This window comes from Mauremys mutica, chromosome 12, assembly GCF_020497125.1.
Source record: "Mauremys mutica isolate MM-2020 ecotype Southern chromosome 12, ASM2049712v1, whole genome shotgun sequence".
NCBI classification, from domain to species: Eukaryota; Metazoa; Chordata; order Testudines; family Geoemydidae; genus Mauremys; species Mauremys mutica.
Genome location: NC_059083.1, coordinates 82915357 through 82941352, shown reverse-complemented (window position 1 = coordinate 82941352; position 25996 = coordinate 82915357). Strand labels below are relative to the sequence as shown.

Here is a 25996-nt window from a genome sequence, read left to right as displayed (position 1 = left end):
ATTTTAAAATGTCTGACTTTAATAGCTGCTGTTTAACATCCTCCTGAGATATTAGTGGAATGGAAAGTGTGTTGTGTTATGATATGACTACATCAAAAACTGCACAGATTATGCGTTTTTTCTTCTCCTCTCCCCACCCACCCCAAATATGGAAAAAATATTTAGTGAACACTTTGGCCTTTTCTGCATTATTGTTGATAATTCTACCCTTTCCATCTAGTAATAGACCAATACAGTTGTTAGTATTCTTTTTGTTCCTAATATACTTGAAGTCCTCCTTGTTGTCTTTAACTCTGCTGGCCACAGACATCTCAGTTTGTCTGCTTTCCTTATCAATTTTCTACAGTTCTTATCTTCTTATTTATATTCATTAATATCAGCTTCCCCTTTCTTACATTTGTAAAAGCAGCAAAGAATCCTGTGGCACCTTATAGACTAACAGACGTTTTGGAGCATGAGCTTTCGTGGGTGAATACCCACTTCGTCGGATGCAAGTAGTGGAAATTTCCAGGGGCAGAGGTGTGTGTGTGTGTATGTATGTATATATATATATATATATTTATATATATGCAAGCAAGAAGCAAGCTAGAGATAACGAGGTTAGTTCAATCAGGGAGGATGAGGCCCTGTTCTAGCAGGTGAGGTGTGAAAACCGAGGGAGGAGAAACTGGTTCTGTAGTTGGCAAGCCATTCACAGTCTTTTTGTTTAATCCTGAGCTGATGGTGTCAAATTTGCAGATGAACTGAAGCTCAGCAGTTTCTCTTTGAAGTCTGGTCCTGAAGTACTTTCTTACATTTGTTGTTTGTTTTTTTTGTAGCTGCCTTCACTTGCCCTCTAAACCAAGTCTTCTTCTTTTTTTTTTTTTTTTTTTTTTAAACCAGCACAGCCTTCTTCCTCAGTTGTGGGATTGTGGCTTTTTAGAGTTGGCACAGTTCAGAGCAACTACACCTGTATTTCCTCTCAGTGCTCCAGCAAGGTCACCCACTCTCAGGCTTCCAGCTCCCCAACTGTTTCCTCTTTTGGGTGGAGGACTACTACATTTCGCCCTGGTCAGAAGGGAGTATGTCCAAGCTGCACAGTTTCCTGCCTTCATTATGTATTTCCCAGCAAAGACACAGTCTGCCCAAACACACATGCTTGCTTTCTCTTCAGGCTGATTAGAGTGATTTGCTTCAGATCCAAGTTACCACACAGTTCTTTCTAAGCAAACCTGTTTTAGTCTTGAGGTAAAAAAGTATTAAAGAGAAGCCATATTAAAAAGACTAAAACAACGTATACATATGCTAATAAACTTAGCAGGAATCATCCCACCCTAGGGATTTCTTTGCGGTTACAAGTTAATCAAAGCTGCAGCTCAGAACAAGCACTCAGTCTTATGAGGCCTCAGTAGGCCACATCCTTCCAACTCTCCTGTAAGGCTTGGGGCCCTCCAAGGACCAGGGGTCCTATCTTTTAAATTAGGAAGGCGGCCCTGTGTCAGCTTAAAACTCAGGCTCTTATTCAAGTCTTCTCTTTGTTGTGGCACCTTAGAGACTAACATTTATTTGAGCATAAGCTTTTGTGGGTTACAGCCCACTTCTTCGGATGCATGGAATGGAACATATATTGAGGAGATATACATACACATACAGAGAGCATGAAAAGGTGGGAGTTGTCTTACTTAATTGGCCTCTCAGAGTTGGTAAGGGGAAAAAAAAACTTTTGAAGTGATAATCAAGATAGCCCAGTACAGACAGTTTGATAAGAAGTGTGAGAATACTTACAAGGGGGGAGAGATTCAATGTTTGTAATGGCTCAGCCATTCCCAGGCCTTATTTAAACCTAAGTTGCTTGGATCTAGTTTGCATATCAATTCCAGCTCGTTGGAGTCTGTTTGAAGCTTTTCTGTGCAAAATTGCCACCCGCAGGTCTGTCACATTGGTATTGGCATATATCTACCAATGTGATATATGCCATCATGTACCAGTAATGCCCCTCTGCTATGTACATTGGCCAAACTGGACAGTCTCTATGCAAAAGAATTAATGGACACAAGTCTGACATCAGGAATCATAACACTCAAAAACCAGTAGGAGAACACTTTAACCTGTCTGGTCATTCAATGACTGACCTGTGGGTGGCAATTTTGCAACAGAAATGCTTCAAAAACAGACTCCAACGAGCTGGAATTGATATGCAAACTAGATCCAATCAACTTAGGTTTAAATAAGGCCTGGGAATGGCTGAGCCATTACAAACATTGAATCTATCTCCCCTTGTAAGTATTCTTAGTCTCTAAGGTGCCGCAAGTACTCCTGTTCTTTTTGTGGATACAGACTAACACGGCTGCTACTCTGAAACTTCTCTTTATTGGTCTCTGGAGAATCTAGTTTGAACTAGTATGTGTATATTTCCCCAGGAAGTTGGCATTTCCTACCATAGGGTAATAATTGGAGCTATACCAATCTCCTAGAACTGGAAGGGACCTCGAAAGGTCATCGAGTCCAGCCCCCTACCTTCACTAGCAAGACCAGTTTTTGCCCCAGATCCCTAAGTGGCCCTCTCAAGGATTGAACTCACAACCCTGGGTTTAGCAGGCCAATGCTCAAACCACTGAGCTATCCCAAGTACCATAGAAGTACTTACAGTACCACAACACACATGGTTGCATTTTTAATTCAGTATATCCCAAAGGTGTTAACCCTAATGCAGTAAAGCCTTACTCCAGTTTTCTGAACTGGGGGTTTTATTAGGTTGCTAACAGGGCCTTAAATGACTACAGGTGCTCCAATTAACCTGTAGCAACCCTCCCTAGTCTACAGGGAACCATGCCTTAATTAGCCTAGGGCTTATATAGTTCCCCTCGACCACTCTCCCACTGCTCCCTGGTCCTCCTGTGTCACAGCATCTAATAAAGTATTCTTAAACAACTCTAAATCAGAAAAAGGTAATATTGTAAGTCTTCACAGCTGATTTGGCTCATAATTGTTTTCAGGTGTGACAATGGATGCCTCAACTTGATCTTAACTATAACTTGCTTCCAGGTTCATAGGCCTCTGCAGACAGACCTAGGAGGTGGCTGTCTAGCCATATAGGTATAGAGCTGGCAGTTAGGGTGGCACACATGCCATGAAGGCCAGTGTTCAATACAAAGGGGATAAATCTGCCCACTTCAATTCTTCTTTATCCTAGGTGTTCTTCTCTCAGGTTGTGGTAATGCATGACACAGGGAGACTTTCTGTCTAAAAATCTCCCCAGGTGTGAGTTGTGGTTGCTGAGCTTACCTCTGTGCTGAAGTTCCAACTCAAAAGCATTTGTTCTCTTGTCCATAATGCCCCCACCCTCCCTCCAGAAGCTGAGGACATAAGCTCTCAGAGGAAGGCACCTTTCATAGTTCCAGTGGTTCTTGGAAGTCCCACGAAACAGAAAAGAAAAAGGGTCTTTTTCTTTTTTTGGGTCTCTTCCTTCTGAGGTTCTCTTTGGAACTGTTGTCCTGGGATCCCAAGGGCTGCTCTCCCCTGGATTACCAGGTGCTGGTTTGAGTCTCTCTAGACTCTCTTCATCCCTTATATACAATGGAAGAATGAATATTTGCTCCAGAATATGGTTCCTGCAGCACAGTCTGGTGCTATGGTCATCTTGATTCTGAGAAACAGGAACTAGCCCACTCTGTTATGGCTTAGAACCCTAATTCAGGAATAGCAACGTCTCGGGATATTCAGAGGTTCCTTTGGATTTCCTTTCAGAGTTCAGTACTTAATATTTTGGGACTTTTGACCTATGGTCTTCTGCTTCCTTTTCAAGCTGTGAGAGCAAAAAAGAGAGGGCCTCTTCCTCTATAGACGGTGAAAGCCTTTGCATGGATTCTTAAAAATCTCCAATGATGGAGATTCCACAACCTCCCTAGGCAATTTATTCCAGTCCTTAACCACTCTGACAGGAAGTTTTTCCTAATGTCCAACCTAAACCACCCTTGCTGCAATTTAAGCCCATTGCTTCTTGTCCTATCCTCAGAGGTTAAGAAAAGCAATTTTTCTCCTTCTTCCTTGTAACAACCTTTTATGGACTTGAAAACTGTTATCATGTCCCCTCTGTCTTCTCTTCTCCAGACTAAACAAACCCAGTTTTTTCAATCTTCCCTCATAGGCCATGTTTTCTAGACCTTTAATCATTTTTGTTGCTCTTCTCTGGTCTCTCTCCAGTTTGTCCGCATCTTTCCTGAAATGTGGCACCCAGAACTGGACACAATACTCCAGTTGAGGCCTAATCAGCGTGGAGTAGAAGGGAAGAATTACTTCTTGTGTCTTGCTTACAGTACTCCTGCTAATACATCCCGGAATGATTGTTGACTCATATTTAGCTTCTGATCCACTATCTTCCAGGGCTGATGCTAGTTTCGGTAGGGTAGTCCTGCAATCCAGAGACCCTGAGCTCTGCCTCTTGAGGTGGATACTGCTTGTGAGTAACTTAAGTGGCATACATGACTGCATCAAATCTCAAAGAAGCACAGTTGCAATAAGTAACCATTTCTTCTTGTGGCTTTTACTGCACATGGATAGTCTAAAGATAGGAAGGTGTCTGTGACCATTGGAGAATTAAGGATCCAATGACTGGTTATGCTGGGAAGAAAGATGTATTCCTCAGTGGCCTTAATTTTGAGAGCTGCAACCTATAAGGAAATTGTAGCCAGATGTACCTTTAGCTATGCTCAAAAGCTCCCCATTTTGGAATTCCTCTCCTGAGATAATGTTGAGAGCAGTGATTTTTTTGGCCCTATTGAATTGGGAGCCATAGAAGTGGTGCTAGAGCCTTACCAGGAGAAAAGGTAGTTATTCCTAAAAGAAATAGTGTTTTGTCTTATTTTGGGCCTCCACAAATAGGAGATCCCTAAGGGAAATGAAATTCTGGACAGCTTCTCTAGGGAGAAGAATCCCTATTCTCAACCCTCAGGCCTGGTTCACAGCCTTTGATCTTTTGAAATGCCCACTTCCCACACTTCAATAAAGCAAAAGCACAAAGTGTCTCAGGTTCCTGGTGAGGAATTACTGCTACTGGTACAAAGGTACTGCCTCTCAATGGAGCAGCAGTGTATTCACTGAGTGCAGCATGGTAGTTTAAAGCTCAACTGTGACAGCAGAAGCATGCATGTCTATCCATACCTGGGCTTGCCCCGCTCTGTCACGGCCAGGCGGCTCTGCACGCTGTGCCATCCCCAGGCACCACCCCTGCAGCTCCCATTGGACCGCCAGAGGGGGCCACTGGAGGGTGTAGGAGCTGGAGCGGGGCCATGCCACAGCTTCCAAGAGCCATGTGGAGCTGCCCCCAACCCTGCTCCCCAGCCGCAGCGCTGGAGCGGGGCAAGCCCGAGACCCTGCTCCCCAGTGGGAGCTCAAGGGCCAGCTTAAAACAGCCTGTGGGCTGGATGCAGCCCACAGGCCATAGTCTGCCCACCCGTTATAACTCTTTGTAATTAAAGATATAATATGACTAAAAGTTAGGTGGTAATTGTAAAGCTGACAAGGAAAAGGAACAACAAGGGTAGTAGCATTTTTAACATAGTATACAATAATATCTTGATTTTAATTCCATTAGATGTAAGTAATACAGATGTTCAGAAGGCTTGGTAAGAGTTTTTAATGATACAGCCACTGGGAAAGAGAGGCTTAAACTCAACAATGTTAATGCAACATTAAGCTTCTACAGTTGAACCCAGTGAGACAATACAAAAGCTACCATATAGCACCATCAACACTAACTCAGTTGCATTGACTACCCTTTCTCCTCTTTTTTTTTTTTTTTTCCCCCCTGGGTCAGTGTGCAGCTTTACATTACTGTTTTTCTGTAAAATGTATCTCATTAAAATATGCAGGTTATGCCATGGGTGGTAGAACAGTTTTTATAGTGGGGGTGCTGAAATCAGAAATCATGTATTTGGTCGTTATTACTGCTTCAAGCTGGGGTGCTACTGCACCTGCAGCCTGCCTGAGTTGCCCAACGTGACCAAGCAAATGTGGTTGTTTCACTTGTTTGTTACCACCTTCTCTTTTGCATTTCTTGGCTTTCATTGTGTGTTTCTGTGGGATTTTAGTATGTTGGGGTGTGGGGATTGGTTGGTTGTTTTTTAGGGCTATTAGGTAGATTTTTTTCTCCTTATTATGCTTTTGATCCTGCTCAAGGGAACGTGTCCTCTTCCTTTTCTTCTCTCCCCTTCCCCATGCCAAACAAATGTACTTGAACTTCAAACAAAAGTCTTAATGTCATAGCCAGAGAAGAAGTCTAAGGTCCAGAGAGAGAGAGAGAGAGAGAGAGAGAGAGAGAGAGCTGTAGGGCAGGGGGACTGCTACAACCAGGAAATGAATGAATTCCTCTGACAATGATCTTGCTTGATCAGGCTATCCTGAGGAGAAGTTTGAAACCAACCTGCACCATACTACCTTTGATGAAGAGAGAGCACAAAAACAATCTGGAGTTCTTCCTGACACATGTTGGAAAGATCTACCTAACTGGGTAAGGAGCTGTTGAGAGCAGTGTTTTGTGTCCTATACTTTGGTATATACCTTTTGAGAGGGATTGAGACAGCCCCTTAGCTACCCTGAAGAAGGATTTAGGGAATATGTCTCTGCTACAGTCATGTTGTCGCTATGAAGAGATGTCCCTCGGTCAGACCTAAGACTATTGCAAAGAAAATGATATTGCTGGGGTTGGGGTAGATGCATTTTTCAAGAGGAGTTAAATTCTGAGGACTCTTGGAACTAGAAGTTAGACTACCTCCTGGACACAAGCATTGTGTCTCAGGGACTGCTGGTGCTATAATTGCAAATCTGACTGTTGCTGGTGTACTCTGGTGGTAGGTTTGCTGTTGGCCTTTCTATAGGAATCCCACAGACTGTTATAACTTATCACCACTGTCAGGGCTACAATCACTAAATTTTCTTGACCTTTGTCTTTCCAGAATAAATGTTCTCTCAAATAATCTGTTCCCACTTGTTGAATATCCTGCCCCAGTGGGAACCCCATTAATATCTCCTTACATCTTGTGGGACCACAGCCAGACTTGGGACGTCCCAAAAGCTGAAGACTTTCCCACCGGCTCTGGGGGATCTTCATCAGCATCAATCTATAATATTGGTGCGTACCTGTCTTCCTCACTTCTGCCTCAGTTTCTCTTGTTCACAAAATGGGAATATAAAGTCCTCTAAGCAGCATCACCAAAACCTTATTTGAAGAGGGTGTGCTAACTTTATATGGCTGGAACTGCTCTTGAGGTTAGAAATGAAGTGATCTGAACAAATCTGGGAGGTTGGCCTGGTTGAGAACAATAGCAGCTTTAAGACCTATATGTGCCCAGGAGGGTTGTGAGGAAATTCCTGGAAATTCCTACCTTCCAGGAAGCGAAGACTTCAGAGTGAGTTCTAAAGGAATTTTTGTTCTTTCTTATTTAACTGGCAGATATGAATTCTGAATCCTCCGATAATTACTTGGTTGGTCACTGCATTGATGGCAGAGTCCTGTATCCGGCAACTGGGTACCTGGTGCTAGCCTGGCGAACTCTGGCACGGTCTCTGGGGATTGCTATGGAACAAATGCCTGTTATTTTTGAAGAGGTTACAATCCATCAGGCAACAATCCTTTCCAAGAAAGGTGAGGGAGAGGTTGCATCTGGGGTCTCAAGCCTGAATAGTAAAGATTGGGAAAGATGGGCAGAAGGGAAGACTGCATGGCAGTGGAGAAGGAGAAGGAAACAAATACATTACACTCCACCTTACCCTGTTTATACATCCTGAAGTGGGATATCATGTTGTCTCTGTTCCATGTTGTGCATAGTGGGGCAGAAGGTAGTGTTAAAAACAGGAGTTTCTGGGGAATTTGGGACAATTAGTGGAGGGAGTGCATGAGGAAGAACATGGGATGGAAGGGTCTCCCTAACACACATTTCAGCAATCTCTGGGTTCGTTTGCAGGTTCAACACAGCTGGAGGTGAGACTTCTGCCTATTTCCCACTGTTTTGAAGTGTCTGGGAATGGAAACCTGGCTGTAAGTGGTAAGTGGATAATTCTGGCTGTCCTTGCCTACTGTGAAGAATCCCATGCTGTATATGTCTGAACACTGACTGCTCTTGTTCTCTATACTATGTCTGTCAGGGAAAATTTGCCTTTTGGAAGAAACTGCTCTAAATAATTTCCGTAACCAGCAAGTTGACTTGGAGACCCCACCAAACATGAGGCCCAAATTCAGTCTGTCCAAGGCAGATATTTACAAAGAGCTGCGTCTGCGTGGTTATGATTATGGGCCAACGTTCCAGGGACTTTTAGAATCGAACAATGAAGGTGTGTCTTTCCTATAGAAAGATAATCAAGGAAGTTCTATGACTAATGATGTGAATGAATATGATCTGTTTATTAAAAGGACTGTATTTAAAGTGTCATGGAGTGGGCGTGCCTAAGTGCATGACAGGATAAGAATATTGTAACTGTATTGATGGAGCAGTGAGGAGGCTGGTCTCTCCTGGGCAGGGCAGGCAGGCATGCATTCCCAGGTATAGTTGTGTGGAGCAGAGCCTGTGCAGTCGATAAAATGAGAAAAAATAAGATCTCTGTTCATCTGTCTTTGAAGCAGATATTCTCCTATGTCTGCTGGGTGAAAGAGTACTGATGGGGCTGTTTCTCTTCCCCAGGTAACAGAGGAAAAGTCCTGTGGAATGGGAACTGGGTAACTTTCCTTGACACCTTGCTGCAGATGATCATCTTGGGTGAGACAGGTCACAGCCTCCGCTTACCCACTAGAATACGCTCTGTGTGCATTGATCCATCACTACACCAAGAGCGAGTGCACAAATACAAGGATGATACTGAAGGTAATGAATCCTCTGCCACAACTGGAATTTTCCCAGCTTCTTTATGGCTCTCCAGGTGATCTGAAGCAGCTTCACCTGCCCAAAATAGTAAGAGAGACTTGTAAGACCTATGGGTCTCCAAGTCACTCTGCTACTACTCCTACTGTGTACTTTGACACAGGACCTACTCTGACCATATTAAGCACAGCAATGCCTCTTCATATGGCACTTTCAACATTTATCTGCATGTTCTCTTCTTGCCTTGCAGCTTTTGATGTTGTTGTTGACCGTTGCCTTGATAACATCATGGCAGGAGGTGTTCGGCTCTCTGGGCTCCATGCTACTGTGGCACCTCGGCGACAGCAGGAACAGATACCTCCAACTCTGGAAAAATTTTGCTTTGTGCCCTATGTTGAGAGTGATTGTTTGTCTTCAGAAGCCCATCTTTGTGCCCATTTGGAACATTGCAAAGGTAAAGGGATTTCAGTACTACTATAACATGATGGTGAGCAGGCGTCAAGGGCTCTTTGTGAAGTGAGTATGTACCTGCACAGCCTCTTGGAATCTTTGCCTGGAGAACAGCAAGGATCTGTCCCTGCTTCTACTGAGGGAAACAAGTCCAGATTACTCTAGCTTTGACATGCACACTGTGGCTGTGATTCAGTCCACTGGCAAAAGCCAGCTGTGACCCATTGCAGCAGAAGTCTTCCCAAAGCAGAGTCACAGTGGAACTGCTGCTGGGGGACCAGCTGACTCACCAACCCAGCCTTTTGGGCACCAAGGAGATGGGCTGATTCAGCATTTCTCCAAGACCTCCTCAACAGGCAGGGCTCCTATGGAGTCTCAGCTGGAATTTTATGAGACTCCCAGAGTGGGGTGGAGGTGGGGGTATACTTCCCCTTCCCCAGGGTTGAATATGTCAGTTGCTGCAGTTGTCCTTGAAGATGCACAAGGATGTATATTAACCCTCAACACCTCTGGGAGGAGTCTACCCAATCGCTTTTCAAATATTGGAGGAGACACTTTACAACCCATCTTTATGCAGATTTCCTTCTTGTGCCTGCAAAGAGGGTTATGTGCATTTATTCACATGTTCTCACCTAAACCACAAACATACTCTTCTGACCATAACCAAGGAGGGTACAGCTCCAGGAGGTATTGAGCACATGTGTTGGAACTGTTTATACTTTTTTGTTCCTGGAGAAATCTACTGAGGATACGAATAGCATAGTAGACTATTAAGGGGTGGGATGGAGACCCAGGGAGGACAATCCCACCCATTCTCCTGGAATATTTCTACAAAAGGCAAAAACCTTGTTCTTCAGGAATATTTCTGAGCCCCAGGGAAGGTGTTCCTGGCACAGATGATCTAGCAGCAGCCAGAGACTGATCTTTTGTTTTCCGGGCAAGAAAACCGATCTGATATTAAATTTGTTAGTGGAATTTTTAGCAAGAGTCACTGGGAGCTCCTAGAAGTTCTTGCCAGGACTTCCCTGATTTGGATCCTTCTCATCTCTCCCCTTTTCCCTTTTTTTTCCCCCTTCCTCTTTCTCTAACTTAGTCTTTCTCTCTGTAACCCTGAGTGCCCCCCACCCCAAAAGACTCTCCCAAAACAAAGGAATTTAAGTAAATCAAACAAATATATATAAAATAAACATGTGGCTCAAACATGCCACATATCTGTCATGAGCTCTACCCCTCTGTCTTAACCCCAGTCACTAAGGGGTCACATTTGTTTTTTTGGTCTCTTGGACTATCTTACTATGAGTCTGTATGGCGCCTACCCCAATGAGCTCTATCCTGATTGGCTGCTACCACAATACAAATCAGCGATAATAAAGAACTCCTGTTTGGAAATAGTTTCTGTAACTGGGTTGTATGGATTACATACTTGGGCTACACAGTAACCAAGACCCGTGGCTAACATTTGTGGGAAGCCATGAGTGATGCTGTCCTCCAGCAGTTCTGCTTGCTGTTACTTATTTGGAGAAGGAATCCTCTGCAGGACTGGAGGAAGAGGAAGAGCTGTGTAAGGAACTGATTTTTCTCCTCCTCCTCTGCTCTAGGTCTGATTTGCAAATTACAGGAGAAAGTAGCATTCCATGGAGTCAAACTGGCCATCCCAGGGCTAGAGACAGTGGGGGCCTTTGGAGAGACTGTGTCCGTGCAGAAGGGCCTCCTCCACATCCTTGCTGAAATCTGCCACCTGGAACTGAATGGAAACCTGTATTCAGAGCTAGAACAGATTGTTACTCGAGAGAAGATGCATCTCCAGGATGATCCCCTACTCAATGCCTTGCTAGATTCTCCTGAGCTGAAGGCTTGTGTGGATATAGCACTGGAGAACATTACCAGTCACAGGATGAAGATAGTGGAGGTTAGTTGGGACCCCAGGATGAGAAACTATAGACTGAATCTCTAAGAGGCTTTGAAATCTCAACAGTTTTTCTTCTCTCATCATAATGTGCTAACGACGTCCATCTTATTCCCTCTGTTTCTTTCCTTGCAGGCTCTGGCAGGAGATGGACGTCTGTTCTCTCGTGTTACTGGTCTCCTAAATACTCAGCCCATGCTACAACTGGACTACACTGCCACTGACCGAGCCCCAGAGATCCTTTCAGTCAATGAAAGCCAGCTGCAGGAAACTGGTGTTTCCATTACCCAGTGGGATCCTATCAGCCCTCCTCCTGGACACCTGACCAGTGCTGACTTGCTGGTGTGCAACTGCTCAGTGAGCATTTTTGGGAACCCAGCAGAGATTCTCTCCAACTTGGCAGCCACGGTGAAAGAAGGAGGGTTTATTTTACTGCACACCCTTCTCAAAGGAGAAACGCTTGGAGAAATCATCAGTTTCCTTACAACTCCAGATCTTCAGCAGAGAGGCCTCTTGTCTCAGGTAAGCAATTGGCTTTCCAGACTCTTCTTTGATGTTTGCTCTACAGTTAGCCCTAGACTCCACTTTGTTGCACACAGAATCTCAGGCAGTTCATTTCATTGAATGACTGCTCCATCCTATCTTGTCCCTTCTCAGGAATGTATAGAAATATTCCTAGTCAGCAGAGACTAGTTCTGAATCCATCTGTGTTGCAAAAGTAGAGAAGTCAATTCAGGTGAGTTTAGGTCAAAATTCCTTTCATAATGTATTTCAGGTGACCCATTTTAGTTCATATGGATCTCCATATAAAAACATACTCCATCTGCAAACTAGTTGCTCTAGTCTGTTTGCTGTATTATCATGGGGGCTCTGAGTTAAAGGTACATTTGTTCTATTTTCTTCCTGCTCTGGAATGCTGAAGGCAATGGGTTCTGCATCTGGGAAAATGAGAATGTGTCCCAATGCTTTGCAGTGACTCCACTGTCTAACCTCAGGATGTGTCTGATGGGCTCCAGAGAGAGCCATGGACAAGAAGAGTATCCTTATAGCACAGCCAGGCCTTAACGAATTACAGTAGCTGTTTATATAGTGTCTCTCTCTCCCTGTGGGGCTCCAAAATGCTTCATAAATAGAGGAAGATCCTTTATCCAGTCCAGATGCTTAAATGGAACATAGCAGCTACTCAGTAGTGCTACACAACACTTCTTTTTAGGACAGGAAGTGAAAAAGAATACTATAACCCATTGAAACAGCACATGGAAATAAGGGAGTTAAATATAATCCCTGGAGTTGGAATGTAGCTGAGACACTGATTCTTAACAGCCCAACTCTCTTGCAAAAAGTCCTCTGAGATGATTAATGAGCATGAGCTTTCATTTTGCGTTTTACCCAAGAGTGAGGGAATGGTGCAAGCTCAGAACCTTCTTTACTGAAAGATCAGACTTTTGCACAGCAATGTTTTTGTCAACCAGCAATATAAAATGTGAATCTGTAGGAGAATTGGGTTATAAACTCAACAATTACTGGAGGTCTGTCTTGATAGTAACAAATTCACTGAGTAAGATCCTTCCCTCGTGTATACCGTCAATCCTACTGAAATTAACAGTGCACCATTGGATGTAATGTGAATGCAGAATTTGACCTGTTGTGATCACTAGACTTCTTCAGTAATTTTTTTCTAAACATTTAATAAAAGGAGGTATTATGAATCAAAGTTACTCAATTGTTCTTGTGCCTTTATAAGTAACTTTTTTTTTTTCACCGTTGATTTATACCTTCCTTTAGGTCTTTTATTCTGTCAGAATCCTAGGGTGGCAAAAGTTAAGTGCCATAGCTGAGTGACACCTGGCACCTGATACCTTTTGAAAGAAAATGTGGCTTTCCCAAGTGACACTCTTGCATGAATTAAAGTACTCTTTAAACTTTTGAATGCTTTTTTTTTTCCTGTTTCCAGTCTCTTTCATGCTCATGTTAGACTGTACTGTAGAACTATATGTGCCTCTGGACCTGTCACGCATACAGCTGAAGAGCATTTAATTTTCCTCCTCTTTTGCTGCAATGTCACTTGCTTCTAGAAAACATTGCAGCCACTTCCTCCTGTTCTCTGCCAGCTGCCCTTCCAGATGGAGGGATTCAAGTTGCTGTGTCCACTCTACTTTTGTTGTTGTTGTTTGTTGTTAACTTACTTATGACAACCAGAAGTGCTGAAAAGAGAACTCTGTATTTCTTGGTCCCAGTCCCCTGACCTAGGTCAGTAACCCTTAAATCCAGTCGTCATTGTTTATGAGCAGCATTACTCTTGCTAGGCAGAGAGCCACCACAGTCCTCATTATTCTCAAGGAGGGATCTCTAACTTCTACAACTTAAGTATTTTGGAACATATAAGGACCTCTTGATTTTATAGTCTGAGATGTGACCTAACATTTAATTCTATTAGTTTGCTAAGTTGGGTGTGCCCAAAGTATGTGTAGCAGGTCTAAGATAGTTGCAATATCATCTTTATGTTCTGTGTTTCACAGCACCTAGCACAATGAGGTACTAGTCCATGATTAGGGTTCTTTGGCACGATGGTAATACAAATAAAAATGAATATCTTTTGACAATTTGGAGAGCTGCTGAGGTGGAAGTAGTGACTTGTTGTGACTATTAGAAGTCCTGTGTAAAACTCGACAATAGTCTTACCATAGTTAGTATTTATCAAACTGACCTGGGGAGGAAATAACCAGGTTGATGCATAGGATCTCTGGCAAAAGCTTACCCCATGTATAGAAAGAGGATAGGACCAGCTGACTTCCATTGAGGACATGTTGCACACAGTAGAAGTCTAGTTTGCAATTCTAATCTTTCCTGACTCTTTGCCAATAATTTTAATCTTTCTTGGTTTGGCAGGCAGAATGGGAGGATTTATTTAGGAAGACCTTGTTGAATTTGGTTGCTGTGAAGAAATCATTTTTTGGTTCAGCCATCTTCCTGTGCCGCCGGCAGGCTTCTGCCAAGATCCCTATTTTCCTGCCTGTAGAGGAGACCCATTACAAGTGGGTGGAATCTTTAAAGGTGAGAATTCCTGTGTATGGAGTTGGCTACATGTCTCTCCTATTTCCAGGCCTTTCATACAGTAGACAAGAAGCCTTGAAAACAGGGTATCTATGCTTCACAGAGCTCTTTCCCTGTGTATAGGGAAAGCAGAGAGTTTCTTTCAAACCATCTCTTATGGAAATAAGAACCCTTTCCTTTTCTGTGAAGCCTAATCAACCTGGCTGGGATTTCTCTTGTAGGTGATCTTAGCTGATCCATCTGAGCAGCCTGTGTGGCTGACTGCTACCAGCTGTGGGAATTCAGGAATTGTGGGAATGGTGAACTGTCTACGCCAGGAACCAGGGGGCCACAGGATCAGGTACAAAAAAGCAATATTTAGTCACAATTGGAGAGGAGATGATCTTCCATCAGTTTCTTCAACACATGACAGGGAAGCAAGTAAAATGACAAATGTGGATTGAATATTTGTTTTCTCTCTAGATGCCTGTTTGTTTCCAACCTGAATTCCTCCTCGGCCATCCCTCCCACAAGCCCTTCTGCCAGGGAGATGCAGAAAATCCTACAGGGAGACTTGGTGATGAATGTGTATCGTGATGGAAAGTGGGGCTCCTTCAGACACTTTCTGTTGCAGCAAGGTGACTTTTATGATCAGGGCCTGATGGTCATTTGGCAGCATTTCCCCCCACAGGTCTTAGAGTGAGATTTGAGGAGGTACTTTTTCTTTTAACTTTTATTGGCCCAAGGAATTACTCCTCTGATGTAGTGGTACCTTTGGGCAATTACTGTCCCAATTCCATGACAGGACAATGCCATGTGCCAATGTCACCAGGTAGAATGAGCTATTTTGTAGTGTTCAGGTGAGATTACAGGGAGAGGAGGGTCTTGGGTGGGGTGAATGGGAGGAACTGGCTAGCTATAAATAGAAAATTTCCCCTCACCCATGTGTGGCTCCCATGCCTTGTTTGTCCCATAGTATGCATGCTATCCTTGCTGTACAAGGAACCTCTTCCATCAAATGAAATGTCTATGCCGTGTTAATGTGTGTAAAGATCTCTTCCCCTCAAAGAAGTCACTGGCTTTTCCTTGTTCTCCTGCAGCTCAGCCTCAGGAGTTGACAGACTGTGCTTATGTGAATGTGCTGACTCGTGGGGACCTCTCATCCCTTCGCTGGATTGCCTCTCCACTTCGCCATTTCCACACCACCAATCCTAACATTCAACTCTGCAGGGTCTATTACGCATCTCTTAATTTCCGTGATATTATGCTGGCTACAGGGAAGCTCTCTCCAGATGCTATCCCAGGTGAATTGGGGCGATTGGGCAGTTTTCACAACTAAAATTATGTAAATAAGTTTCCAAGTGTGACGAGAACATTCCAGTTTTACCAGCACACTAGATGTAAATCAGCCTTTTTTTCTTTGCTTATGCAAGGTTGGTATTTGAAAATAAGAGGTATTGTCTAAACATAGAAATGAGTGCCAGGAACTCCTGAGTGCTACTGCAGTGCCAATACTATTTGGCATTTATATAGTATTTAATTTAATACTCCCCACAGCTCACGTATGAGGTGAGTATTACTCCTTTTCAGAAAAGGAGAACTGAGTTGGAGGTGAAGTGACTTGGCCAAGACCCCAAAAGGTGTCAGTTTAAGACATGGGTGGGCAAACTACAGCCGGCGGGCTGGCCCTGGCTCCTCAGGGCTTTGGATCCGGCCCGTGGGATTGCCCCCCGTGGCGCCACAGGCCCCCCACCGGTTTCAGAAGCAGCTAGCACCACTTCCCTGGGGCCCCGGGCAGGGAGGGCGCAGAGGGCTGCATGCGTTGCCCTTGCCTCCAGGCACCACCCCCAGCAGCTCCCATTGGCTGGGAACAGGAAACAGTGGCCAGTGGGAGCTTCGGGGGAGGTACCTGGAGGCGCAGCAATGGCAGCACACGCAGAGCCCTCCGCTGCCCACCTGTTCCCCCCCCTCCCCCCCAGGGGCCGCAGCGCTTCCTGGAGTGGCTCGGGGCCGGGAACAGGGCAGGCATGCAGGGAGCCTGCCCTGGCCCCAGTGAGTGCCGCTGCCACCCCGGAGCTGCTTTAGGTAAGCGGTGCCAGGCTGGAGCCTGAACCCTGCCAGCATTCCACCCCCCATTTCCCTGCCCTGAGCCCCTGGTACACCCCACACCCTTCCTGCATCCCAACCCCCTGCCCTGAGCTCCCTGCTGCACCCTGCACCTCTGTGCACCCCAAACACCTGCCCTGAGCCCCCTGTGCACTCCGCACCCCTCCTGCACCCCAACCCCCTTCCCTGAGCCCCTTCATACACCCTGCACCTCTCCTCTGCCCCAATCCCTTGCCCTGAGCCCCTTCCTGCACACCGCACCCCCCCACACACACCCTGCACTCCCTCCCGCACCCCAACCCCCTACCCCAGCCCTGCATCCAATTTCCCCACCCAGATGTGGCCCTCGACCCACAAAGTTTGCCCACCCCTGGTTTAAGAACTAAGATTAGAATCTGGGAGTTCCTAGGTAAGTCCTCCACTCATGCTATAGATAGACTGCCTCTTTGGCCTTGGGCAAATCACTTCAGTGCTCTGTGCCTTGGTTTCTCCACCTGTAAAATGGAGCTAATATACTCTTACCTCACAGGGAGTTGTGAGAATTAATATTTTGTCTGTAAAGAAGTTTTGAAGCTGTGAAGAACTAAAGTAGTGTTGGTGGCTTTTGGTTGTTAGCTGACTTAATTGGAGAGTGTCCCCAACCTAATCTAGCCACCCTAAATGTGTCTATTCTTTGCCTAAATCAGAGTCTTAGGGTACGTTTATACTTACCGCGCGGGTCGACGCGGCGAGTTCGACTTCTCGGAGTTCGAACTATCGCGTCTGATCTAGACGCGATAGTTCGAACTCCGGAAGCGCCGCGGTCGACTCCGGTACTCCACCGCGGCAGGAGGAGTTGGCGGAGTCGACCTTGGAGCCGCGGAGTTCGCTTCCGCGGCGTCTGGACGGGTAAGTCATTCGAACTAGGGTAGTTCGAATTCAGCTACGTTATTCACGTAGCTGAATTCGCGTACCCTAGTTCGACCCCGGGGCTGTGTGTAGACCAGGGCTTAGTGTGAATCCTTCTTGTCTATAGATCAAACGACTGAATTCCAGCATCCCCAAAGGACCTAATGTTTGATGGGTTTTTTTCAGAGATGAGGGAAAAGATCCTGCAAACAAGATGAGATTTCAATACAGTTTCCCAAAAGAAAGCGAGAAGCTAAAACGATAGCATTGAGAATAGAAATTGAGATTTGTGGTGGTCAGCTTATCCTAGAGCTGTGACTGGCAGTGCTTCTCAGCTTTCTGGGGAGTTTGTAGGAAGAGAAAATAAGCAACTATGCTTAATGAGGTATGCAAGCAGGAAGCTAATTTCAGGATTTGGAGATGTTTTCCCTGGAGCTGGGGAGAGAGAAAGATGAGGGGAAACTCCAATCACAGCTTCAGAGAGATGGTTCTTGTTGGTGAATATTTTATTGCAATAATTCTATCCCTTTCTCAGGTAACTGGACTCTGCAGCAGTGCATGCTGGGAATGGAATTCTCAGGACGGGACCCCACTGGAAAAAGGGTGATGGGATTGCTCCCAGCAAAAGGGCTGGCTACAGTGGTGGACTCTGACAAGAGGTTTTTGTGGGAGGTGCCAGAGAACTGGTAGGTCTCTTTGTTCTGTTTTTTCCACATGTTGATAAGATTATATCATGCAGTTGCCTGAATGAAACTGAAGTCTCATTTGGGAATGATTACAAGGTGTCTTGTATCAAGTTTCTTGACTGGCCTGTGCTGTTTGCATTCTATACATCAGTTTTCCCACAGACACTGGAGTCATGTACCTTGGTATCTGTCACTACGGTAGCTAAGCACCATTACTGAGCTATAGCAGATTCCTCTCTTTGCCTCTCTCTGCTTCAGTAGCTTGGGTGTATCTACACTGGGGGAAGGTTTAGTTTTGACTATCTGTTATTGAAAGCTTTGGCCAAAAAGGTGAGACTTGCAGTATGCTCTTAAAACAGTTAAGTAAGCGGGGCTCAGTTTTACCTGCTCTGGTAGGCTGGCTTACAGTTGAAGGCCCTCCACCAAGAATGTTTTGTCTTTGTTGTAATGGCTTCACCCTGGGCACTGCTAGCTGCATTGTGCCAGAAGAGTCTAGCTGTATCTGTGGGTGTGAATAGAGAGAGGTAGTCAGGCCCTAAATTACTAAGGACCTTTCCAAGGAACAAGAGTGGGGCCTTCAGTTGGCAGTGAAGGTTAAGTGGGAGTCAATGCAAACTACGCCTGTATTCCCATTAAAGAGGCACAGTGCTGCATTTTCGTACAAATTGGAGAGTCTGTGTGGTCTCCACCCTCCATTCCAGATACAGGGAGTTGCTTCTTCCAGTACTGAAAATTCTTTATTTTCCTTTCTTTAGGACTCTGGAGGAGGCAGCCTCAGTGCCTGTGGTCTATGCCACTGCTTATTACGCTTTGGTTGTTCGAGGTGGTATGAAGAAGGGAGAGAGTGTACTCATTCACTCAGGCTCGGGGGGTGTGGGCCAGGCAGCCATTGCTATTGCGCTGAGCATGGGCTGCCGTGTCTTTGCTACTGTAGGTAAGTAATGAAGTCCCGTTTCTGTGACTCACCTTCTGCACAGTTTCCTACCAGTTTATATTCATCTTGACCCCAGGTTTCTCAGCTGCTGGCCACATGACAAAATCTGACCCTTTCTCCCTGCCACAAACAAATGCATACACATGCATAAACACCCTTACCTCTGCATGGAGCATCACTATCTTCATTTAACTAGTGTAAATTGAGAGTGACTACAATGAAGTCACAGTTACAAGGGTATGAGAAGAAAATAAGGCCCTGTATCTTTAGATACAGTAGCTTCTCTGAGATGTGACCAAAGAAAGTGTATGACTTGGTTTGTCCCTCGCTGTAATAAAGCCATTATTAACTTGCTAACAGGAACAAGGCAGTAGCTATAAACCTACCTTTGTCCAGATGATCTCCAGGTGTGAAGTCCCAGAGCTCTGTTACAGGTGTCTGAGAGCTCCTCGGAGTTGCATCCTAGCCCTGTCCTGTTACCAGAGGCTTCAGCAGAAGGCAGTGGAATGTATGATGTATGAGCCAAGTAGTGCTGGCTGGTGTCTCAGGAAAATAAAATGCTCCTCTGTTGTCAGGTTCTGTTGAGAAACGCGAGTATCTCCAAACAAGATTCCCTCAGCTGGATGCTAACAGCTTTGCCAGCTCCAGAAATACCTCCTTTGAGCAACATGTACTGCGGGTCACCAATGGAAAAGGTGAGTGAAAGGAATAGTGGATGCCAGAAGGGTTGCAGAGTTAGAAAGATCATGGCTAGAACTGGTTGTATAGATAAGGAAAAGTCACTGAGAGTGTCCGATTCTCTGCCAGGAAAGATCATGCTAAATACTGTTACTGCTTTCTTGTAGGGGTCAACCTGGTATTAAACTCCCTGGCAGAAGAAAAGCTCCAGGCCAGTCTCCGTTGCCTTGCTAGACACGGACGCTTCTTGGAAATAGGCAAATATGATCTGTCTAACAACAGCCCACTTGGTAAGATATATGGCATCAGGAAACATCTAGTCTTAGCTAGACTATATCCATATCCCACAATATGAACATTGTCAGAGCTTTAAAAGGTGTGTGTACCAAGCAAAACCATGAACTTTGCAATGATACATTCATCACTGATCATTTTATCAATTTTTTCCAACAAGTACCTTCATGAAAACTCCTGTGCTGTGATTTTTGCATGGGAGAAGCTCCCCATAAATATGAGTAAAGCCACAAAGTTATCCTTCTTAGTCTCTCTTTTTAAAACGAACCTACGCCATAATGCCTACAAAACACTTGACAATGGTTAGGCCGCTAGTGTGATATGACCACCGCTTATTACACAGTCCTAATTATCTCTGTACAGTGTAGCTCCCCTGTATGTTTGTATCTTTTTACCTCTCATCATTCTATTTGGATTGTAAGCTCTTTAGGGCAGGGACTTTTTATTCATCACATGTTTGTACAGGGCCTACCACAATGAGCCCCAATCAGGGCCCTCTAGGCATTACTGCAATTCTAACAATGAAAAACAGGTTTATAACTAGGACAGAGTTGGTGTATATGTGTTAGGTCAAGTCTTAACATCATCCTTAATGATCTTGAAGATCATTATAAACTGTAAGTAACATGTTAATGAAACTTACCGATGATGATAAATTAGGAGGCACTGCAAACACAAGTGAGGACAGGAAAATGATCCAAAGGGACCTAGAGACATTAGAAACATGGCAGAAAATAACAATGTGATTCAGCTTGGAAAAATGAAGCTAATACATCTGGGGTGAGTGGAGTAGCAGCATTTGATTCCCAATGGGAGGGAAAATCCTGGGAAGCTGTAATGCAAAAAGAGACTTGACATAGGTTAGTAATATGATAAGGCAACAAAAAGAGGATGAAATTTTGGGATGCATCGCAAAGACATCACAGAACAAGGAGGTGATGGAGCTGTTGTGTTGATCACACCTGGAATATTCCATTCAGTTCTGGGCATCTCATTGCTACAAAGATAAAGCCAAATTGACTGGATCTCCAAAAACAGCAACTGAAGTGGTCATGGGGCTGTAGGAACTGACGTGAGGAAAAAAGGTCTGTTTAGCTTGGTTAAATGGTTCACAGTGTCCGTGTGTGTCAGGGTTGGAACTGAGGATGGAGAGGAGTTACTTAAGGCTGTAGCATAGAGTATACCCACTAGGAAAAGGGAAACCTAGACTAACAGTTCAGAAAAACTTCCTGGTGATGGGTTATATCAGACTGTGGAATAGTTGCTTACAGGAAGTGATGGCAGCCCCATTGCTTGGGTCTTTTAAAACTTGTCAAGAGAAAGAACTAGAAAGTGTCCAACAGGGAAGAATCCACTGTAGAGCTGGACAGGAAGATTAATAGTGCTTTTACTTCTGTACATTCTATGGTTCAGCTCTCATCAGTTGCTTCTACTCTCAAGATAACTGATCAGCCATTTATAGTTTGTCCTGATGAAATGGTGCTTGTAACTAATATCCTTGCCAGTGACTTGTCTGTGGAGTCTCTGTTGAACTAATCTCTTCTTTGCAGAGCACCTTTGCTCATGTAGTGTTAATTGAGTAGCTCTTAGGGCTTGGCTTCACTACGGGGAGATCAACGCTGATGCAGTTGATGCATCAATGTCGATTTAGCGGGTTTAGTGAAGACCCGCTAAATCTATGGCAGAGTGCTCTCTGGTCGACCTTGGTACTCCACCTCTCCGAGAAGAGTAAGACAAGTCTCGACCGGAGAGCATCTCCCGTCAACGCAGTGCAGTCAAGACACCAGGGTAAGTCGACCTAAGCTATGTCGACTCCAGCTACATTATTCATGTAGCTGGAATAGCGTAACTTAGGTCAGCTTACCCTGGTAGTGAAGACAAGCCCTTAGAAAAATAACTCGTTTATTAACTTTTTCCCTGTTGCCTCGTAACTGTTGTGCCCTATACTCGTATATCACTGACTAGCATGGAGACAAACAAATGGTTTTGGAAGCTAAGAAATTTAATTTGACAAGAAACTGAGGCAGTATGGTGTGCTAACGCTGTTGCTTCCTCTAGGAATGGCTCTTTTCCTGAAGAATGTAGCATTTCATGGAATACTGCTAGATGCCATATTTGAAGAGGGAAACCAGGAGTGGGAGGAAGTGTCAGACCTGCTGAAGATTGGTATAAGAGATGGTGTGGTAAAACCCCTGAGGACTACGATCTTCAACAGAGAGGAGGTAGAAGCTGCCTTCAGGTTCATGGCACAAGGAAAACACATTGGCAAAGTTATGATCAAGGTAATGACACACCTGTAGGCCTTGGCTTCTTTACATCTGTCATCCTGACCCAGGAATCCTGTGTGTATGAACTGCATACAAAAAAACGGGCCATGTGTAGTGAGGTTGAAATTCCCTAACTAGAGCGCAGCGTAGCTGGGAAGGAGAGAAAGAAGGGATCTGTCCATTTAGTGAGGGGAAATAACCCCTTCGCTCACAATATTGCCAACTCAGCCAGTTGATGCATCTAATACTCCAGAGCCCTTGGTTCTGGATCCAAAGAGCTATGACATATTTCCTCTCTTACTTAATTGTTGTTGTCTGACTGTTTGGAAGGTCCATGAGGAAGAGAAGGAATTTCCTGCGAGGGAGACTGAGGCTGTCAGACTCTCTGCCATCGCGCGAACTTCCTGCCCACCTACAAAGTCCTACATCATCACAGGCGGACTAGGTGGCTTTGGGCTGGAATTGGCTCAGTGGCTGGTTGAGAGAGGTGCTCAGAAGCTTGTACTGACCTCTCGTTCTGGCATACGATCTGGTAAGTGGATAACCTAAAATAAGGGGTGGGGAGAATGGAGACCAGGAGTTGTGGTCTCATGATTGTGCCCGTGGTTGATGTTTCAGATTGTAGTCCGCAAATGAAAATTGAGGCACAAAGTAGAGCTCAGTTCCCATGTCCCTCTGATCATCCAGTTTCCTGGAACGCCACACTGTCCCATCTGGTTTCTTTCCCTCTCCCTTTAAACGTGCTATAGTCTCCAGTAGTCCAAGAGAAATCTCTTCAGCTAACCTCCTTTTCCATCTACTACATCATCTCTTGCCTTTCCTTTGCCTTTGAATTTCTTCAGTGGACTTTCTCCTTTTGCTGCCTATACTGCCTTTGTTAATACATGCACTCATCCTCTCACATATTACATAAGAACATAAAAACAGACATACTGGGTCAGACCAAAAGTCCATCTAGCCCAGTATCATCTTCCAACAGTAGCCAATGCCAGGTGCCCCAGAGGGAATGAACAGGTAATCAACAAGTGATCCATTCCCTGTCGCCCATTCCCAACTTCTGGCAAACAGAGGCTAGGGATACCATCCCTGTCTATCCTGGCTAATAGCTACTGAATTTATCTAGTTCTTTTTTGAACCCTTTTATAGTCTTGGACTTCACAACAGCCTGTGGCAAAAAGTTCCACAGGTGGACTGTGCATTGTGTGAAGAAATACTTCCTTTTATTTGTTTTAAACCTGCTGCCTATTAATTTCATTTGGTGACCCCTAGTTCTTGTATTATGAAAAGGAGTAAATAACACTTCCTTATTTACTTTCTCCACGCCAGTCATGATTTTATAGACCTCAGTCATATCCCCGATTAGTCGTCTCTTTTTTTCAAGCTGAAAAGTCCCAGTCTTATTAATCTCTTCTCATACGGAAGCTGCTCCATACCTCTAATAATTTTTGTTGCCCTTTTCCGAACCTTTTCCAATTCCAATATATCTTTTTTTTGAGATGGGGCGACCACATCTGCATGCAGTATTCAAGATGTGGGTGTACCATGGATTTATATAGAGGCAACATGATAGTTTCTGTCTTATTATCTATCCCTTTCTTAATGATTCCCAACATTCTGTTCACTTTTTTGACTGCCACTGCTCATTGAGCTTTTTGTTTTCAGAGAACTATCCACAGTGACACCAAGATCTCTTTCCTAAGTGGAAACAGCTAATTTAGACTTCATCGTTTTATATGTATAGTTGGGATTATGTTTTCCAATGTGCATTACTTTGCATTTATCGGCATTGAATTTCATCTGCCATTTGTTGCTCAGTCATCCAGTTTTGTGAGATCCTTTTGTAGTTCTTTCCAGTCTGCCTGGGTCTTAACTATCTTTAGTAATTTTGTATCATCTGCAAATGTTGCCACCTCACTGTTTACCCCTTTTTCCAGATCATTTATGAATATGATGAATAGGACTGGTCCCAGTACAGACCCCTGGGGGACACCACTATTTACCTCTCTCCATTCTGAAAACTGACCATTTATTCCTACCCTTTGTTTCCTGTATTTTTAACCAGTTACCAATCCATGAGAAGACCTTCTCTCTTATCCCATGACAGCTCACTTTGCTTAAGAGCCTTTGGTGAGGAACCTTGTCAAAGGCTTTCTGAAAATCTAAGTACACTATATCCACTGGATCACCCTTGTCCACGTGCTTGTTGACCCCCTCAAAGAATTCTAGCCATTGGTGAGGCATGATTTCCCTTTACAAAAACCATGTTGACTCTTTCCCAACAAATTATGTTCATCTATGTGTCTGACAATTTTGTTCTTGACTATAGTTTCAACCAGTTTGTCTGGTACTGAAATCACACTTACTGGCCTGTAGTTGCCAGGATCACCTCTGGAGCTCTTTTTAAAAAATGCAATCACATTAGCTAGCCTCCAGTCATTTGGAACAGAAGCTGATTTAAATGATAGGTTACAGACTACAGTTAGTAGTTCTGCAGTTTCACATTTGAGTTCCTTCAGAACTGTTGGATGAATACCATTTGGTCCTGGTGACTTATTACTATTCATTTTATCAATTTGTTCTAAAACCTCCTCTCAATCTTGGACAGTTCCTCAGATTTGTCACCTAAAGAGAATCTCAGGTTTTGGAATCTCTCTCACATCCTCAGCCATGAAGACCCATGCAAAGAATTAATTTAGCTTCTCCGCAATGGCCTTATCGTCCTAGAGCGCTCCTTTAGCAGCTTGATTTGTCCTGTGGCCCACTGGTTGTTTAGCAGGAAGCCTGCTTCTGATCTACTTAAAAAGGGTGCCCTGTACAATCTGGCTTCTACCTTTCCACTCTACTGAAACTGCCCTTACTCAAGTCCCCAATGACTCCTTCCTTTACAAAGTCTCCCTGTCCTCCTCCTAGAGAGTCTCATCCTCTTAGTTTCAAAGACTGCATCTTCCCTCTCCAACCATTGTTCAGGGATAGTGACCCTCAAGCTCTTTGTCTTGTCCCCTCCCCAGAGATCTGTCATTGGTCTTTTTTTCCCTTTAGCTCATAGCCCTGTGTGACATTACCCAATAATTAAATGACTCAGATCTGCCTCACTGCCTCATCCACAATTGTCTTTGACCTATGTTCCTCTGTCCGGACACCAACTCAGGCTCAACATGGGAAAAACTACTACTTTTTCTATTTCCATGGCAAATCCACTATCATGCATGTTCTGCAGGCATGCAAAGCTTGGTGGCATTTGACTCCCCAACTCAGTCCTCCAACTTTGATGTTGCTAACTCCTGCCAACTTCTGCATTCCAAAATCTTATCTATTCCTTTTTATTCCACTGCCTTAAATCTTGTCCAACTTTTCATCTCTCACGTTAGTTACTGCACCCTTTTTCATGCCTTCCTTTTCCTGATCTGTCCAAAGTGCTACTATGAAAATAATCCACCCTGCCTGCTGATCTGATCATGTCCATCCCCTCTTCAAATCCCTTCACTGCTGCAGCAAACTTTGTCCCTGCTTTCGAGATCACATATAACTCTGTTCCTGCCTACCTCTCTTCTCATCCTTTGTTCGCAACTCCTCCTTCATTTCCTTCTCTCACTGTCCTCTGTGTCATCTTTCATATGGCTCCCTCTGCCTATCCAGTAGAACTCTCTACCCCTGGCCTTCATTCCCTCCTTTTCAAAGCCTCGCCTTTATGGGACCTTATCTTATGTCTGCAAAACACCAGACATGTTTCTGGCTCTATATACAGTCAAATCTACAGTCATGGCTAGAGAAAGAGCACACACTGTTACCAGTGGGTCCAGACCTGAAACATGGAAGAGCTTTAATGCAAAGACCACAGTGAACGTCACTAGATTCTTTTTCAGGGAGCTTATTTCATGTGAGCTATGGCTACACTATACCACAAGAAAAGCATTCCACATTTT

At 44.4% G+C, this 25996-nt stretch overlaps 1 protein-coding gene across 1 annotated transcript in view; it reads left to right on the top strand.

Annotated features, from left to right (window-relative positions):
* FASN (fatty acid synthase) overlaps positions 1 to 25996 on the top strand; it is a 69701-nt gene that overhangs the window by 26784 nt on the left and 16921 nt on the right. The window contains exons 15-33 of the mRNA XM_044981814.1: positions 6372 to 6487; positions 6933 to 7108; positions 7430 to 7621; positions 7941 to 8021; positions 8122 to 8307; positions 8655 to 8834; positions 9082 to 9285; positions 10880 to 11190; positions 11323 to 11709; positions 14077 to 14241; positions 14463 to 14581; positions 14704 to 14858; positions 15321 to 15524; positions 17750 to 17900; positions 18656 to 18834; positions 19410 to 19529; positions 19680 to 19802; positions 21865 to 22088; positions 22404 to 22605. Of these exons, the coding sequence (XP_044837749.1) occupies positions 6372 to 6487; positions 6933 to 7108; positions 7430 to 7621; positions 7941 to 8021; positions 8122 to 8307; positions 8655 to 8834; positions 9082 to 9285; positions 10880 to 11190; positions 11323 to 11709; positions 14077 to 14241; positions 14463 to 14581; positions 14704 to 14858; positions 15321 to 15524; positions 17750 to 17900; positions 18656 to 18834; positions 19410 to 19529; positions 19680 to 19802; positions 21865 to 22088; positions 22404 to 22605 (3475 nt within the window). The remainder of the gene's footprint in view (positions 1 to 6371; positions 6488 to 6932; positions 7109 to 7429; positions 7622 to 7940; positions 8022 to 8121; positions 8308 to 8654; positions 8835 to 9081; positions 9286 to 10879; positions 11191 to 11322; positions 11710 to 14076; positions 14242 to 14462; positions 14582 to 14703; positions 14859 to 15320; positions 15525 to 17749; positions 17901 to 18655; positions 18835 to 19409; positions 19530 to 19679; positions 19803 to 21864; positions 22089 to 22403; positions 22606 to 25996) is intronic.